At 57.8% G+C, this 13,738-nt stretch overlaps 1 protein-coding gene across 10 annotated transcripts in view; it reads left to right on the top strand.

Annotated features, from left to right (window-relative positions):
* Window positions 1–13,211, top strand: part of CEP164 (centrosomal protein 164) — a 71,472-nt gene extending 58,261 nt beyond the window's left edge. For 8 of the 10 annotated variants that reach the window (XM_070803484.1, XM_070803489.1, XM_070803490.1 and 5 more), the window contains 18 exons: window positions 1,330–1,461; window positions 1,580–1,796; window positions 2,723–2,800; window positions 3,031–3,162; window positions 3,465–3,587; window positions 4,709–4,852; window positions 5,293–5,376; window positions 5,488–5,556; window positions 5,831–6,006; window positions 6,359–6,485; window positions 6,870–6,898; window positions 7,371–7,578; window positions 8,572–8,679; window positions 9,275–9,389; window positions 9,746–10,090; window positions 10,804–10,870; window positions 11,546–11,668; window positions 11,835–13,211. In XM_070803484.1, the coding sequence (XP_070659585.1) occupies window positions 1,330–1,461; window positions 1,580–1,796; window positions 2,723–2,800; window positions 3,031–3,162; window positions 3,465–3,587; window positions 4,709–4,852; window positions 5,293–5,376; window positions 5,488–5,556; window positions 5,831–6,006; window positions 6,359–6,485; window positions 6,870–6,898; window positions 7,371–7,578; window positions 8,572–8,679; window positions 9,275–9,389; window positions 9,746–10,090; window positions 10,804–10,870; window positions 11,546–11,668; window positions 11,835–11,931 (2,374 nt within the window). In that variant the 3' untranslated portion in view covers window positions 11,932–13,211. Of the gene's footprint in view, window positions 1–1,329; window positions 1,462–1,579; window positions 1,797–2,667; window positions 2,801–3,030; window positions 3,163–3,464; window positions 3,588–4,708; window positions 4,853–5,292; window positions 5,377–5,487; window positions 5,557–5,830; window positions 6,007–6,358; window positions 6,486–6,869; window positions 6,899–7,370; window positions 7,579–8,571; window positions 8,680–9,274; window positions 9,390–9,745; window positions 10,091–10,803; window positions 10,871–11,545; window positions 11,669–11,834 lie in introns of those variants that run through there. The other 2 variants (XR_011570831.1, XR_011570832.1) reach the window with 2 other exon arrangements.
* The last annotated feature ends 527 nt before the right edge of the window (window positions 13,212–13,738 follow it).

Genomic DNA, 13,738 nt, shown 5'->3' on the forward strand with positions numbered 1-13,738 from the left:
CAGGCGGGCTGATGCTTAAGTTTCTTTAGTTACAAAACAGAGAGACTGAGTTTAGTTGTAAGATGAAGAGAGGAGAGCATTGTAAAATGCAGGACTTAACTGCTAAAGACCCTTCCAGTCTGTGGTGGTATGTGTAAAATTTAGCCTTGGGACAAAGAGGAAGGGTTTCTGGGGGAATCTAGCAGGAAGAATCTTTAAATTTTCTGTCATTACGGAAGAAAGCAGTGGTGTTGACAGCTGAAAATAGAAAATGATCCAAAGTCTTTTCTGGCTCTGGAATTCACTGCAGAAGCTTTTCCGAGAGATTGTCTTCTGAATCATGTTTTTCTCAGGCTTTGAACTCCCCGAGTGCGCAGCACTGGTCATATGACAGCCCCTGGTCACGTGGGGGCCGCGAGGGTTGTCTGCTTGGGATGAGATGGTCACCATCTCGGTCTGTGAATAAGGGGCCCCTTAGAGATAACTTGCTTGTAGTTTGGGCCTGGGTGATACTGCCCAAATTCAACCAGCATTCATGGAGTCCCTACTTCCATTTCTGTTACTGTGCTTGGCACTTGGGAGATAGCAGATTTTAAGACAAGATTGCTTCTCTGGAGACGCTCCCACACTTGTATGGAAAACACACATACAGAGGCTGAATTATGGTGTGATGTTATGCGTGGCAGAGAGCGGCATGGATGAGAAAGGCCCTCATATAAAGCGTGATGGGAGCTGAGAGCGGCATGGATAAGAAAGGTCCTCATATAAAGCGTGATGGGAGCTGAGAGTGGCATGGATAAGAAAGGTCCTCATATAAAGCGTGATGGGAGCTGAAAGGGGATTGGTGAGCTTGGAGAGAGTTGGGAAGGCTTCTCTGAGAGAAGGGAATTGGGTGTTGAACACGGAACATGGGTTCGTCAGGTAGGAAAGGGGATTCTCGATGGGAGAGCTGGCTTGAACAAAGGCCAGGAGGCAGGGAGGAGTGTGGTGGGGTTTGGAGGTGCTGGCTCATGTGATGTGGCCAGAGCTGGGTTGGGGTCAGACTGGATCCAACCTTGAGTAAATGCCCTCCCACCTGGTTGCAGAGGAGACCCTTTTGCAGAAATGCTATTTTGGGATCATGGAGCTCATGATCTGCTTCCTGTGGCAAAGGGCAGGTGGAGTTCATAGCCCCTCTCGCCCTGGGAGGTATTAAAGGCAGCAGGACCCAGAAGCTGAGGTTAGGCTTGTCCTTAAGACATAGGAAGCTTCACAAGCAGGCTCCAGGCTTTTGGAGGCTGAGAGCCAGGGGTTAGGTGTAGAAAGGGGAAGGCCTGTGGTCCCGCCAGCAAACTTGCCTTTGCTTTGCAGTTCCCTGAAGGAGCAGCTGCAGAGAGCCACCGAGGAGGAAGAGACCCAGATGAGAGAGCAGGAGCGCCAGAGGCTGTCCCGGCTCCGCGCCCAGGTGCAGTCCAGCTCAGAGGCCGATGAGGACCAAATCAGGTGAGTGTGGACTGTGGGCGGCCTGGCCTCCCCGGAGGCTCGCCCCTCTCGGCACCCCCTCCCCGCACCCCGACCAACACAAGTGCCCAGACCCACCCCTACCTCCTTTTCTGCCCAGGGCCGAGCAAGAGGCTTCCCTGCAGAGGCTGCGAGAAGAGCTGGAGTCTCTGCAGAAGGCCGAGAGGGCCAGCTTGGAAGAGAGAAGCAGGCAGACCCTGGAGCAGCTCAGGGAAGAGATGGAGGCTTCGGAGAAGAGAGAGCAGGCTGCCCTGAAGGTGGAGAAGGAGAGGGCCTTGCAGCAGTTGAGGGAGCAGCTGGAAGGGGAGAGGAGAGAAGTGAGTGCCCCCCTTCACCCCCGTGTGTCCCTGGGGAGGGCTGGCTGCTGAGGAAGAACAAGAGCCAGCCTTGGCGCCCAGGGGAGCCGGCAGCACAGGGGTCTTCGAGGAAGGGCGTGGAGATGTTGGGCCGGCCGTCTGGGCCCATGTGGAGCCCGCTCGACTCAGAGCAGGTGCTGCCCTGGTCTCCACGGTGGGGTCCAGAGGCCCCCTCCAGGGCCTGTTGGGAGTTGTCAGCAGCAGAGAAGTTTGAAGGCAAAGGACCCGGGGGTTTGGGAAGACTCCATGACTGAAAGAACTGAAACCAGACCAGAGGTCTTGAGACGAAGGCGCAGTGTCCCCGTCCTTGTCCCTGAGGGCAGCTGTGATGACCTCTCGTCTCTCTCCTTCCCTCCCCTGCCTCAGAGCAAGAGGCTGGCTCACTCAGGGGAGTTTGTTCTCCTTTATCCTTACTCCCTATCCCTCCCATCCAGTGGTCTGTCTCTAGGTAAGAGGCAGAAGTAGGTAGTAGGTCAGGTGGAACTGGTGTTTTGTTTTGGTTCTGGGTGGAGTGTCAGTTCCCAGACCAAGGGGACCTACGGGGGAGGTCACTGCACTGCACGTGCTCAGGAAGAAGGTGCTGAGCCGCCAGGCCTCCTGGCCTGTATTCACAGGCAGGAGTGTGGCCTGTGTACGGTGGTTTGGCCCAGAGGCCCGAGGGTGGAAGGGCCATGACCGAGCCTCACTGAAAGTTTCCCTCCACGCTGGCCTCCATGGCTTGCAGGCTTGAGGGACAGCTGTTTTGGAGGAATACAGACGCGCCTGTGGTTCCCCTTGGCTCCTTAGCTCGAGGGGCCTTGGGGATGGTCTCTCTGGCTCTTCCTCTCCCCAGAGTCAGAGCCCCGCCAGCCTGCCCTGGTCCTCACAGGCCCTGTGTTGCACCCCAGGCGGCAGCAGCGCTGGAGAGGGAGCACAGAGAGGAGCTGGAGCGGCTCTCCTCCTCACTGGAGGCCAAGCACAGGGAGGTGAGAGGTGGCAGCCCTGCCTGACAGGCAGAGCCTGGTGTGCTGGGCCCCGGGCTCTGAGCCTTCATGGCTGGCTGGTCGGCAGAACTCCACCCCAACCCCGGCCCTGCCACTAGCTTCCCTCTCCTGCAGCCCCGGGGGATGGGGGCTGGGTCCCTGGGAAGCGAGTCGCCCGCGGCCTCTGTAGGGCCCTCTGAGGGTCACGCTCCCCGGTGTGGGCGCCTCCTCAGGTGGTCTCCAGCCTCCAGAAGAAGATGCAGGAAGCTCACCAGAAAGAGGAGGCCCAGCTGCAGGAGAGCGTTGGGTGGGCGGAGCAGCGAGCCCATCACAGGGTGTACCAGGTGCTGGAGTACGAACAGGAGGTGAGTGCCGGTCTGCTCCTTTCGCCCTGGGGGCCCAGCGACTTGGACAGCCGGCCAAGCCGTCCTGGCCCGAAGGGCCTCTGCTTTGCCTTGGACGGCTCGGCTGGGGCTCAGTTTTTATGCCTTAGTTCCCTGGAGGCCAAGTCCTTCTCCACCCCGTGCCCTGTACGTGAGTGGAGCAGCTGGGTGTGGCCGCGTGTGTATGTAGGGACGCTGGGGGAGGTGGGCGCGTGTCGCACACGTGTGTGAGTCCTTCAAGTGCCTCAGCCCTGCATGTCGCATCCCTGCCTCCTGCCCGGCAGCTCAGTGGCCTCCTGAGAGAGAAGCGCCAGGAGGTGGAGCGGGAGCACGAGCGGAAGATGGACAGGATGAAGGAGGAGCACCAGCAGGTGGTGGCTGAGGCCAGGCAGCAGTACGAGGCTGAGGTGACTGGGCCGCAGCCCCTGGCGCACGTGTGTGTGCGCGCGCACACGCAAACTCACTCCCACCCCTTGGGGTCCTTCCCGGATGTCCGCAGGGCCTTGGGAGTCAGGGCTGGTGGGAAGCGTCCTTCCCGGGCCCCCAGCAGTGGTGAAACCCAGTTTTGCCCTTGTACTAGAGCATTGCGGGAGGGCTGCTCCTCCCCGCCGCCAGGCTGCACTTTGCTCTCCTGTTTATAACAGCCGAGGTGTACTGAGCCTGTACCGTGTGCCAGGTGCATCCTGAGCTCTTTGCGCATTAACCTCATTTAGTCTTCACAATACCCTTGGGTGGGGGCGTCCATACTATCCTTCTCTCCATTTGAAAAAGAGGAAACTGAGACTTGAGCATAAGCAACTCCCTTAAGCCTCCCTGGCTGATAAGTAAAGGAGCTAGGATTCAAGCCAAGACTATCTGACTCCAGAGCCTTCGATTTTTAACCACCAACCTTGTGCCTCCAGGCCTACAGAAATTCCAGGACTCCCGGAAATAGATTGCCAAGAGCCAACCAATATGTAGATATTACATACCCATCTTCAGCCTCTGGCTTGGAGGGGAAAGTTCAGTGACTAAGTGGACCCAGTGGCACGCTCACGTTGGGGTGAACGACTGCGAGGGCTGGTGGCTGACTTTAGCCCAGAGCTGGAGGCTTCACCTCCAGAAACTTGAACCAGTATCCCAGACTCTGCACCAGGGCAGAAATAGTGGCCCAGAGGAAAATGTAGTTGACTCCTTTTCTAAACCAGTTCTGCCCTTGTTGAAAAATAGTGACATTTTAGTAATGACCCCTTCCCTTAAGGAAGGAAGGCTGTGTGTGCGAGGAGTGGTAGGAGAGGCAGGTGTCCACACCAGGGATTTCTCAGGACATCTGTCCAGTGTTGTTTCAGCAGCAGACAGGGGGTGCAGGCTTTCTGGGGTTGAGACCACGTGGTCCTGGGCACTCTCTTCAGGAGCCGGCCTTAGAGGCCTGCTGGGGTCCCTGATCTTACTGACCTGAGGCGGCAGGGCAGGGGGTAGGGGGCGGCTCTGGTCAAAGGGTTGAGAAGGGCCGCGGTGGTTTCCCACCAACGGCCCCACCCTCTGTCAGGAGAGGAAGCAGCGGGCTGAGCTCCTAGGGCACCTGACGGGAGAGCTGGAGCGCCTGCGCAGGGCCCATGAGCGAGAGCTGGAGTCGGTGAGGCAGGAGCAGGACCGGCAGCTGGAGGACCTGCGGAGGCGGCACCGGGAGCAGGTGGGCGCCGGGCTGATGGTGCTTGGGGCCTGCCCTCCCCGACCCCTCCACCCAGGGTAGAAGAGTGCTGGGGGCCACGGCGGCGGGGTGGAGCCAGCCGGCTTCAGGGGTGGGGGGTGGGGCCTGCCGGCTTCGGGGGTGGGGAGGTCTCTCGCTGGCCATCCCCAAGCCGGGGCATCCTTGCTCTTTTGTTTTCTGGGCCAAGGAGCACCCCAGGACTAGAAGCAGAGGTCAGTGCACCTCAGGCCTTGGGGTTGGTGTCTTTGCCTCTGCTCACCATTCCCCCTGAAATAAGTAAAGGGTGATGCTCTGCTGGGGGAGCCCAGCCCAGCTTGGAGCACATGGTGTGGGGCACGTGGTCGCGAACTCCTCCTGGCCCTCAGCTCGGGCCTGGGCACTGGCTGCACTCCCATCTTTCTCTCTACCTACACTCTGTGCAGGAAAGGAAGCTCCAAGATTTAGAGGTGGAACTTGAAACCAGAACCAAGGATGTCAAGGCCCGATTGGCTCAGCTGGATGTCCAGGTGCGGGAGTAGGGGCGGAGGACAGGCTCTCAGGTACCCTTGACCCGGAAGTCCGCTCCCCCAGGAGAGGCCCGGAGTCAGCCAGATGGCCAGACCTTCTGTGCTCCGCAGAAGGAAGCGGCCAGAAAAGAGAAGCAGCAGCTCCTCGACGTGCAGAGGCAGGTCGTGCTGGAGAGCGAGGTTCGTCTGCTGCTTCTCCTGTCCTCCCTTGTTAGACTTCCTTCCTCCCCCAGCCCCTTCATTCCCCTGGGGAACGTACCAAACTCTGTTGGCTAGCACCCCACAGATAGCTTCTCTGTGGGAGACCAGCTCAGGCAACCCTGGGGGGCGGGGCCACGGAGGGGTGGGGCCTGGCCCAGCCTCTCCCCCAGTGCAACCCCGCTGTCTGCTCTGACTCCCCCATCGACTCCCTCCCACGTCTTCAGGTCCTTCTGTCTTTCCTTCTGCCTCCCAGGAAGCCACAGCCACTCATCAGCACCTGGAGGAGGCAAAGAAGGAGCACACCCACCTGCTGGAATCAAACCAGCAGCTCCGAAGAATCCTAGAGGAGCTTCAGGCCCGCAAGTTGGAGCTGGAGTCCCAGGTGGAGCTGCTGCAGGTCCAGAGTCAGAGGCTGCAGAAGCATGTCAGGTGGTCTGGCCCCCTGCGCTCCGCCACCCCTGTGCCTCCCGCCTGCCTTCTGACCTCTGCCACTTGGGGGCTCTGTCTCTTCGTGGCCCAGTTAGCAGGCAGAGGTGGAGCCAGGCAGAGGGGCTGCGTTTTGTAGGGACTTGGGGGGGGGGCGTTAAGAGGCTGTGACTAGCCCGGGCCCCCGGGTCTACTGTCCCTGCCCCAGCCCTGCCTCAGCATCTTCGGCAGGATTGAAAGGATGGAGGTGGCTCTGCCCCTTCCCTGCTAGGAGTCCTGAAAGGTGCTGCAAGGCCTGCTTCAGCATGTGACCCTGCCTCACCAACTCCCCCCACTCCGCAATTTCCCATCACAGCGACCTGGAGGTCCAAGCTCAGAAGAAGCAGGACTTGTTGAAAGAGCTGGAGGTAAAGGACAGTAACACTTCCCCACATTTGGAGCCCGACCTCCTCCTTGAGGACCTGAGGAGATCCCCCCGGATGGTGAGCTGCTCTTGGAAGGGTCAGGGTGGCTGGAGTTGGGCGGGGCTCTAGGAGGGGTTGAGGTCCAGGAGGGATGGGTCTTCAGCAGGGGGAAGTGGGTAGGAGGGGCCCCGGGGGGTGGGGCTCCAGGAAGGGTCCTGACTGTTCTGCCTAGGACTTTTTAGTCTCCTATTCTTATCATTCCTGGCCCTACTTCTCCATCAGTCAAATTATATATCTGTAAGTGGTGCTCGGTGGCTGGCAGAACCATCGTCTGGGCCCCTAGGAGGGACTTCAGGGTCCATTGAGCCTGTAGTTACCTGATGTTGTTATATTCAGTGGGTGTTTTCTACTGCGTGTGTCTTAAGAACCAGACTAAAGAGGTATCCTTCTCTCTCTTCCCAGAGCAAGGAGACTGACCTATCCTTGGACAGGTGCGTTCCAATAACCTGTCCTGTTTTGGGTTGAGGATCCAGGAATGGTTGAGTGAGGACGTGCGTCAGGGCTGGGGACTGATCTGGGCCCATGGTCTCCAGTGGGGCTTGGTTTGAGGATAGGGGCTGGGGCCCTGAGGAGTCTTCTGTGACAAGCCAGGAAGGTGCCCAGGGTGATCACTGACACAGCACGCTGGCATGGACTGACCCTTGCATGAGGGTCAGGCTGATGGGAGAGTCTGGCCGTCTCTGGAGGCCTCAGGTGCGGCTCCTGTCAGGGTCGGGGTGGGAGGACTGGAGTGCACAGCGTGCGTGCCCCACGCCGTGGGTCTCGAGCAGCGGCGTCCCCACCCTCTCCTAGCCCTGCGGTCTGTGCTCAAGCTGGACATCTGCTGGGGCAGTGCTTGTGACCCACAGCAGGAGTCCACAGTGCGTGTGTCCCCGCTCCACCCCCTGCCCTGCCCTTCTGCAGCGCTCGGCACTACCTCTCTGCTGAAGGGGTGGCTCTCCGCAATGCCAGAGAGTTCCTCGTGCAACAGTCGCGCTCCATGCGGAGGCGGCAGACAGCTCTGAAGGCCGCCCAGCAGCACTGGCGCCAGGAGCTGGCCAGTGCTCAGGAGGCGGACAAAGACCCCCCAGGCACCAAAGCCCTGGAGGACGTGTGCAAGGACCTGGAGGAGGTCAGGAGCCCCGGGGGCACTCAGCCACGTTGAGGGTGGGGGGCCGGGGGCAGGAAGCTGGCCCTCCCTTTGGGCTCGCCCTCAGATCATGCCCAGGGCTCCCTGTGAGTGGTCAGGTAGGCGCAGGGTCATTGGACAAGTCTAGGGAGACCAGACAGGAGACGGAGGTTATGGATCACCACAAGGATGGAAGCTCCTTACACTCACCTGGCAGTGCAGAATGCTCTCTCTGTTAGGAAGTCATTTGGGCCTCACAGTAACCAGAGACGACGTACAGGGTTGTAGTGGTGTTCCCATTTTCTAGAAGTTCCACATTGCTTGGCCATTCCATCACACTCAAGACTTTACTCATAAGTGAAAATCTTTTGAGCACACTTAGCATAAGCCGAATTCCCTGTTTTCCTTCTCTGAGACTCTAATTTGTAATGAAAAGGAGATGTCTTCATGGTTATTATTAGTGGGATCACACGCTTCTTTGCCATGTGAGGATCTTGGCAGAAGATGATGTCTGGTCTCTTAGAGTTCTAATGATGCTCAGAGCTGGTGAGGGATTGTGGGCCCTGTGGCCCCTAAGTCTGGCAGTGGGGCAGCAGAGGGTCAGAGGTCAGTACCTCTGGAAGGGCAGCCTTCCAGGGGCATCTGCATTCCACCCCCAGGGCCTGGAATTGCTCTGCTGAATCCCTGCTCTTGAGGATGGGGGTAGTAATGGTAGTTGGAACAGTGATGATAAGAATAACCATTTGTTTAATAGTAACTGTTTTGAGAATTTATTAGATGTAGGCATAGTGGAGGGCACGTATCATATGTTCTCTCTTCTAATCTTCAAGACCCTATGAAAAGTTTTTTTTTTTTTTTTTTTGGATGCATATCCAGAGTTCAGTAATTTAAGCTCACCCAGATCACCCAGCCAACAAACAGCAGAGTGGGGGGACTCCTGCATGTGCCTGTGTGGTTAGTCACCATCTTCCTCCTTCCCTTCCTCCCTGGCTGCAGGAGACCAGGCACCTGGATGAGATGAAGTCAGCCCTGTGGAAAGGCCACGACCTGCTGAAGAAGAAGGAGGAGAAGCTGCATCAGCTGGAGTCCTCTCTCCGGGAAGAGGTGCAGCCCAGCCTGGCCCCAGCCTCCCTCTTCTGTTCTGGGATTCGGTGGGGGGTCTTGGGTCCCATGTTGGGGCAGCTTAGGCCCAGGATTGGCAGTAGGCTTGGGGCTTCTGAGCTGCTGAAAGTGGCTGTGACTTCAGCTCTGACTGTCGAGCACATTTGGGGGTTTGTGTATCTGTGCTGAGACGTCCTGAGCAGACTTGGATCCTCTTGCTGAAGGTTCTCAGGAGAGGACTGGCCCTGCCCTGGTGCCCGAGGAGAGCTGGGCCTTGAGGGCCAGGAATAGAGGCTCCTCGGTTTTGCTACCCCTGGGCCTCATAGGCTTTCCTCTGGATGCCTGAGATGTGGGTGCAGAAGGAGCTGGAAAGACACCGTGGGGGTGTTTACCGGGGTGAGGGTGGGGGCCTGCCTGACCCTGGTGGTCTTACTGCCTATATCTCCAGTGGCTGAGTTCTCTCAGCCTCACTTGCAAGGCAGCCTGTGCCTCCCCCAGAACTTGGGACCCAAAGAGCCTACCCACCAAGTCCTCAGCTGTCACGAGAGCAGGAAGCACAGGGCAGGTGCCATCCTCAACTGCTGCATCTTCCCACCAGGCTTCAGATGAGGACATGCTGAGAGGACCCCCGACCAAGAAGGTGGTGACCTTTGACCTCAGCGACCTGGAAGATGGGAGCAGTGACAGTTCTGACTCTTGCCCCCTGCCTCGCTGTGAGTGGGCGGGGGGAGGATAGTGATGCAGCCCCTCCCCACAGCCCTGCAAGAGAGGGCCCCCCTGCCGTGCCGGTGTCCAGAGCAAGTGGTCAGCAAATGCCCTGGCAGAAGCGAGCTGGCTGGGTTTGCAGGGCCCAGAGGCTCCGGGGAGACCTTCTGAGCGCACAGGGGTCTCTCAGCAAGAGATGCGTCCCTCTTGGCCTTTCCTGGAGGGCCTCTCCCTATAGACGCTTTTGAAACACTGAAGCCGTGGGGCTTTTGTTGAGAGGAACAGGGAAAGGGGTAGGAATGTGGGCCAGTAGGGTGCAGTACCTGCCAGGCCGTTCTCCACCCTCCGCCTCTTCCCTTTGCAGTCAACCTGACCCCAAGCCCCACCTTCCCCAACAAGATCCACTACCTGAGCAGCTCCCTGCAGAGCATCAGCAGCCAGCTCAACGGGGTGCTCGGTGTTGTGGGCAGCCTCAACGCCCAGCCGCCACCGCTCTTCACCTCCACGCCTGTGCCGCTCCCCACCCAGGCCTCCAGGAGCACCCTGGCTCCCCCCCACCCGTCCCTGACCCGGGGCTCAGCCTCGTCCCCAGCTCGGCCCACGTCTGCCCAGTGGACCTGGGACCCGGGGCTGGGCCCCAGGCTCTCTTCCTCTGCAGCTCAGACCGTGGACGACTTCCTGGTGGAGAAATGGCACAAGTATTTTCCAAGTAAGCCTCCCTCTGGGCTGTGCACAATTCTGGCTCAGCCTCCCCGCCTCCCTCCTTGATGCCTGCCCCTCACGCCCAGCTTTGGCATGGCCCCCAGACTCTCAGGGTCCCTGGGAGGACCTTGCTGCTCTCCCTGTGGCTGGAGGCCCTCTGGGTCAAGGACGGGTTACCTGATGGGGCCTTTATGATGGATTCTAGAGCTCAGCTGAACCTGAGGAGGTCACTTGTCAGAGTTGTGATTGCTGCCATCTTGAGTGTTATATATTATGGGCCAGGCATTTTATATATGGTTTTTCACTGAGTCCTTATAATAACCCTCTGAGGTTATTCCACACTTTAATCCCCATTTTACAGATGGGGAAACAGACTCAGAGGTTAAGTAATATCCTCCATGGTACCACAGACTGGATTTTGACCCCATGTCTGTGACTCTGGGGTTTGTAGCTCTTTGGCTGTATGTGGCTTCCTCTGGTCTCATGGCCCTGCTGAGGAATGTGAAAATCCATAAAAAGTTATTTGAAGGAAAAGCTTCTACCTTCTTGTCCCTACCGAAACTGAAAAGTAATTTCAGTTTTAGAAATAAGTAGGACAGTTCCTGGGTACTCTTTCTCTCACCCTCAGAAGCTTTTCCTGTTTTTGGTTTGGGAGGCGAGAAGGGGCTGGCTTGGCTAAACTGCTGCTCATTTCTGACTGCTTCCCTCATACTTTTCCAGCTGGCATCCCGTTCCTCAGCAGTGGCCCTGCCCCCTTGGAAAACAGGCTGGGCTATGTGTCTGCCAGGTAAGCCTCCCTGTGGGCTCAGGATGGAGCCACTCCATTCAGCTGCAGCTCCCAGGGCAGGTGGGACCTGGTGACGGGACCAGAAGGCCCTGTCACATCACCCAGACGTTAGGCAGGTCCCCCAGGCCATGAAGCCAGTGGGGGCAGGCTGGCCTTACCTGAGCCAGCCCCATGAGGAAGCTGCCCAATGGCACCCTGGGAAGAGATGGGATCTGGCCGTGGAGTGAGACCTTCGTCTCTGCCCTGAGCTGTTTGTCTGCTGCACACGGCTCCGTTCTTCCCCCAGACCTGCTGAGCAACATCTGGAGGGAGTGGGGGCTCCCTGCGGGGGAGACAGATGGGCAATTATTGAAACTTGTTATTAATTTCCCCTTCATCTTATTCCGTGCCAAATGTACCCCCCCCCTTGATGTGTCCCTGCAGGCCCCCAACCATAAACACAGCCCCTCTTACCCTTTAGCCAGCTTGGGAGCTGATGCTGGGAAGGTATTTGAGTTGATAGAGAGGAAAGTGTTTGCTGATGAGATTGGCTGGGCACAGGCAGACGTGGGAGCCTTGAAGTCGGGCGCATTCATCCAGGATGGGGGCTCCACCCTCTTCCCTTTTGGAAATGGATGCTCCTCACCCCAGAGGGGCACTCTTGCTGTGCTCCTGCCTCCTCTCCCCTCCCTGCAGTGAGCAGCTCCGCCGCCTGCAGCATCCCTCTTCCCGAGTCCCGCAGGTGGGCGCCTCCAACTTGCAGGACATGATCGCGGCTAACCGAAAGTGGCTAGAACATTACAAGAATGACCCCAAGTTGTATCCTTTTAGCTGCCTCCCAAACCCTGATCCCTTCCCGCTCTAACTGCCAGGGCAGGTGGGCCCTAGGCAGGGTGGGGGCGTCCCAGGAGGGTCCCGTCTGGCCCGTGACTCCTCCCCAACCATGCTCAGCTGACTGCGGAGTTCTCCTTCACCTTGTGGCCAGACCTCTCTTCTCCTCGGTGCCCAAGCCAGCGGCTGGTTCTAGCTTCCTGCAGCTGGACCTGGATGAGAACAACAGACTGAAAATCTATCACTACTGAGGCGCTGAGCCAGGGGGCAGCCTGGCCTCTTCTGCACCCAGACTATGTGCCCTACTTGCTGCCTGCACATTACTCCCCTGATAAAGCATCCTCCCGGCCCCGCTCTGTGCTGCTTGCCTCACTGGGAACTTAGAGGAGCCCCAGGGCACCAGGGGAAACGGATGGTGTCACCGGGAACAGTAAGCCACCCCCTAGCCTGTAGCATCTCAGGCTGCCCTGTGTGACTTCTGCGTGAACCTGGCAACACTGATGTAGGGCAGCGGGGGCAGAGTTGGCGGTGGAGGAGCTCCTGCTTCAGAGGCCAGGGGACTCCTTTGGAGTAGAGTCAGTCTGTTGGACCTGTGGGGCCCGCTGGGAGCTCCCAGGGTCACATATGTGGTCCCTCACTCCCCAGAACAAAGTCCCCCCGGCATGTTTGTACTCTGGGACCAGGGCCCACCTCTGTAATACCTCAGCCCTGTAGACATCAAGCCTTTTTTTTTTTTTTTTTAATGTCCCCTTTCCTGAGCCCTCTGTCTCACCTTTTGACTTATCTCAGGATTGGGCCCAGAGCCCTGTGGGCGGTGGCTGGAGGCTGGCCCCAGAAGTTTTGCCAGCTGTCTTCTCTCTGCTCGTCCTGGGCTTTCCTCAGGGGCTTTCCTCAGGAGCACTTCCTTCCCCCTGTCCTGGGGCTCCTCCCCAGAGCATCCTAGCTACATTCTCAGGTCTCGGGCACCCAGCTTCCAGGAAGCCAGTGAGCCACGGGAAGAGACTGGGAGGGCTCACCATGGTTTCCTCTTCCTGGATCACCTTGGGTATATATGTGCATTGTTTCCGTCTGTCTTTTCCACCTGTGCCGTCCCTGCCACCCCTTCTCAGAGCCTGGAGACTTGTTCTGAAGGAGGTGAGGGGCTGGGCCCATGCCTGCCGTCTAGCACAGCACCCTGCCACCCTTCCCACATCAGCAGGCTCCTTGAGGGGACATGCAGGCAGTGCTTAACATCTGCCCCATCGTTTAAATAAAATGCGCCCCCTTTTCTTGTCTTGAAAGTGGTGGGGGTTCCCCTGCCTCTCCAGTGCATAGAAACCACCTCTCCACCCCTCATTTCTTTGGATAAGGAACTGAGATCCCATTGGCTTGTTTACCCCCAGGTACTTTTTTGGCATCGGTCTACCACATAGGATGTCCATTTTTGTTCATTCTGTGTGCTTCGGGAATAGCTCATGTACTGCAACCAACTTTGGTGACAATCCTGTGTTTTATACATCAATTAAATCTCTGCAGGTCCATTTGCTACACAGTAGCTGTGTGAATGTGTCTCCTTCTTGAAGGCCTTTGCTTCCTTCTGCTTAAGAATAAAGGGAAGGAAATGAACATTCACAGAACACCTAGGGCTCCCCTGGTGGCTCAGTGATAAAGAATCTGCCTGCCAGTGCAGGAGACACAGGTTGGATCCCTGGTCTAGGAAGACCCCACATGTTGTGGAGCAGCTAAGCCTGTGAGCCACAGCTACCGAGCCTGTGCTCTAGAGCCCATGCCTTGCAACTAGAGAAAGCCCACCCGCAGCAACGAAGACCCAGCAAAGCCACGCATAAAATATTTTTCAAAAAGAATACCGCACTGTTGAATCTAATCACAACAAACCTGTTATGTAGTTAGTTTCAGCTCCATTTCTGTGAGTGAGAAAACCAGGGCCTGAAGTCCTGGAGTTGAACTCCTGGAGTTTAAATGCCTGAAGCTCCCTACAAGCACGGAGCCTCTCACCTCGTGGTTGTGTCCTCAGAGCACTCTGCCCTTTGGAGTAGTGCTGGGGGCACTTAGCCCCCA

This window comes from Bos indicus, chromosome 15, assembly GCF_029378745.1.
Source record: "Bos indicus isolate NIAB-ARS_2022 breed Sahiwal x Tharparkar chromosome 15, NIAB-ARS_B.indTharparkar_mat_pri_1.0, whole genome shotgun sequence".
In the NCBI taxonomy this organism is placed as follows: domain Eukaryota; kingdom Metazoa; phylum Chordata; class Mammalia; order Artiodactyla; family Bovidae; genus Bos; species Bos indicus.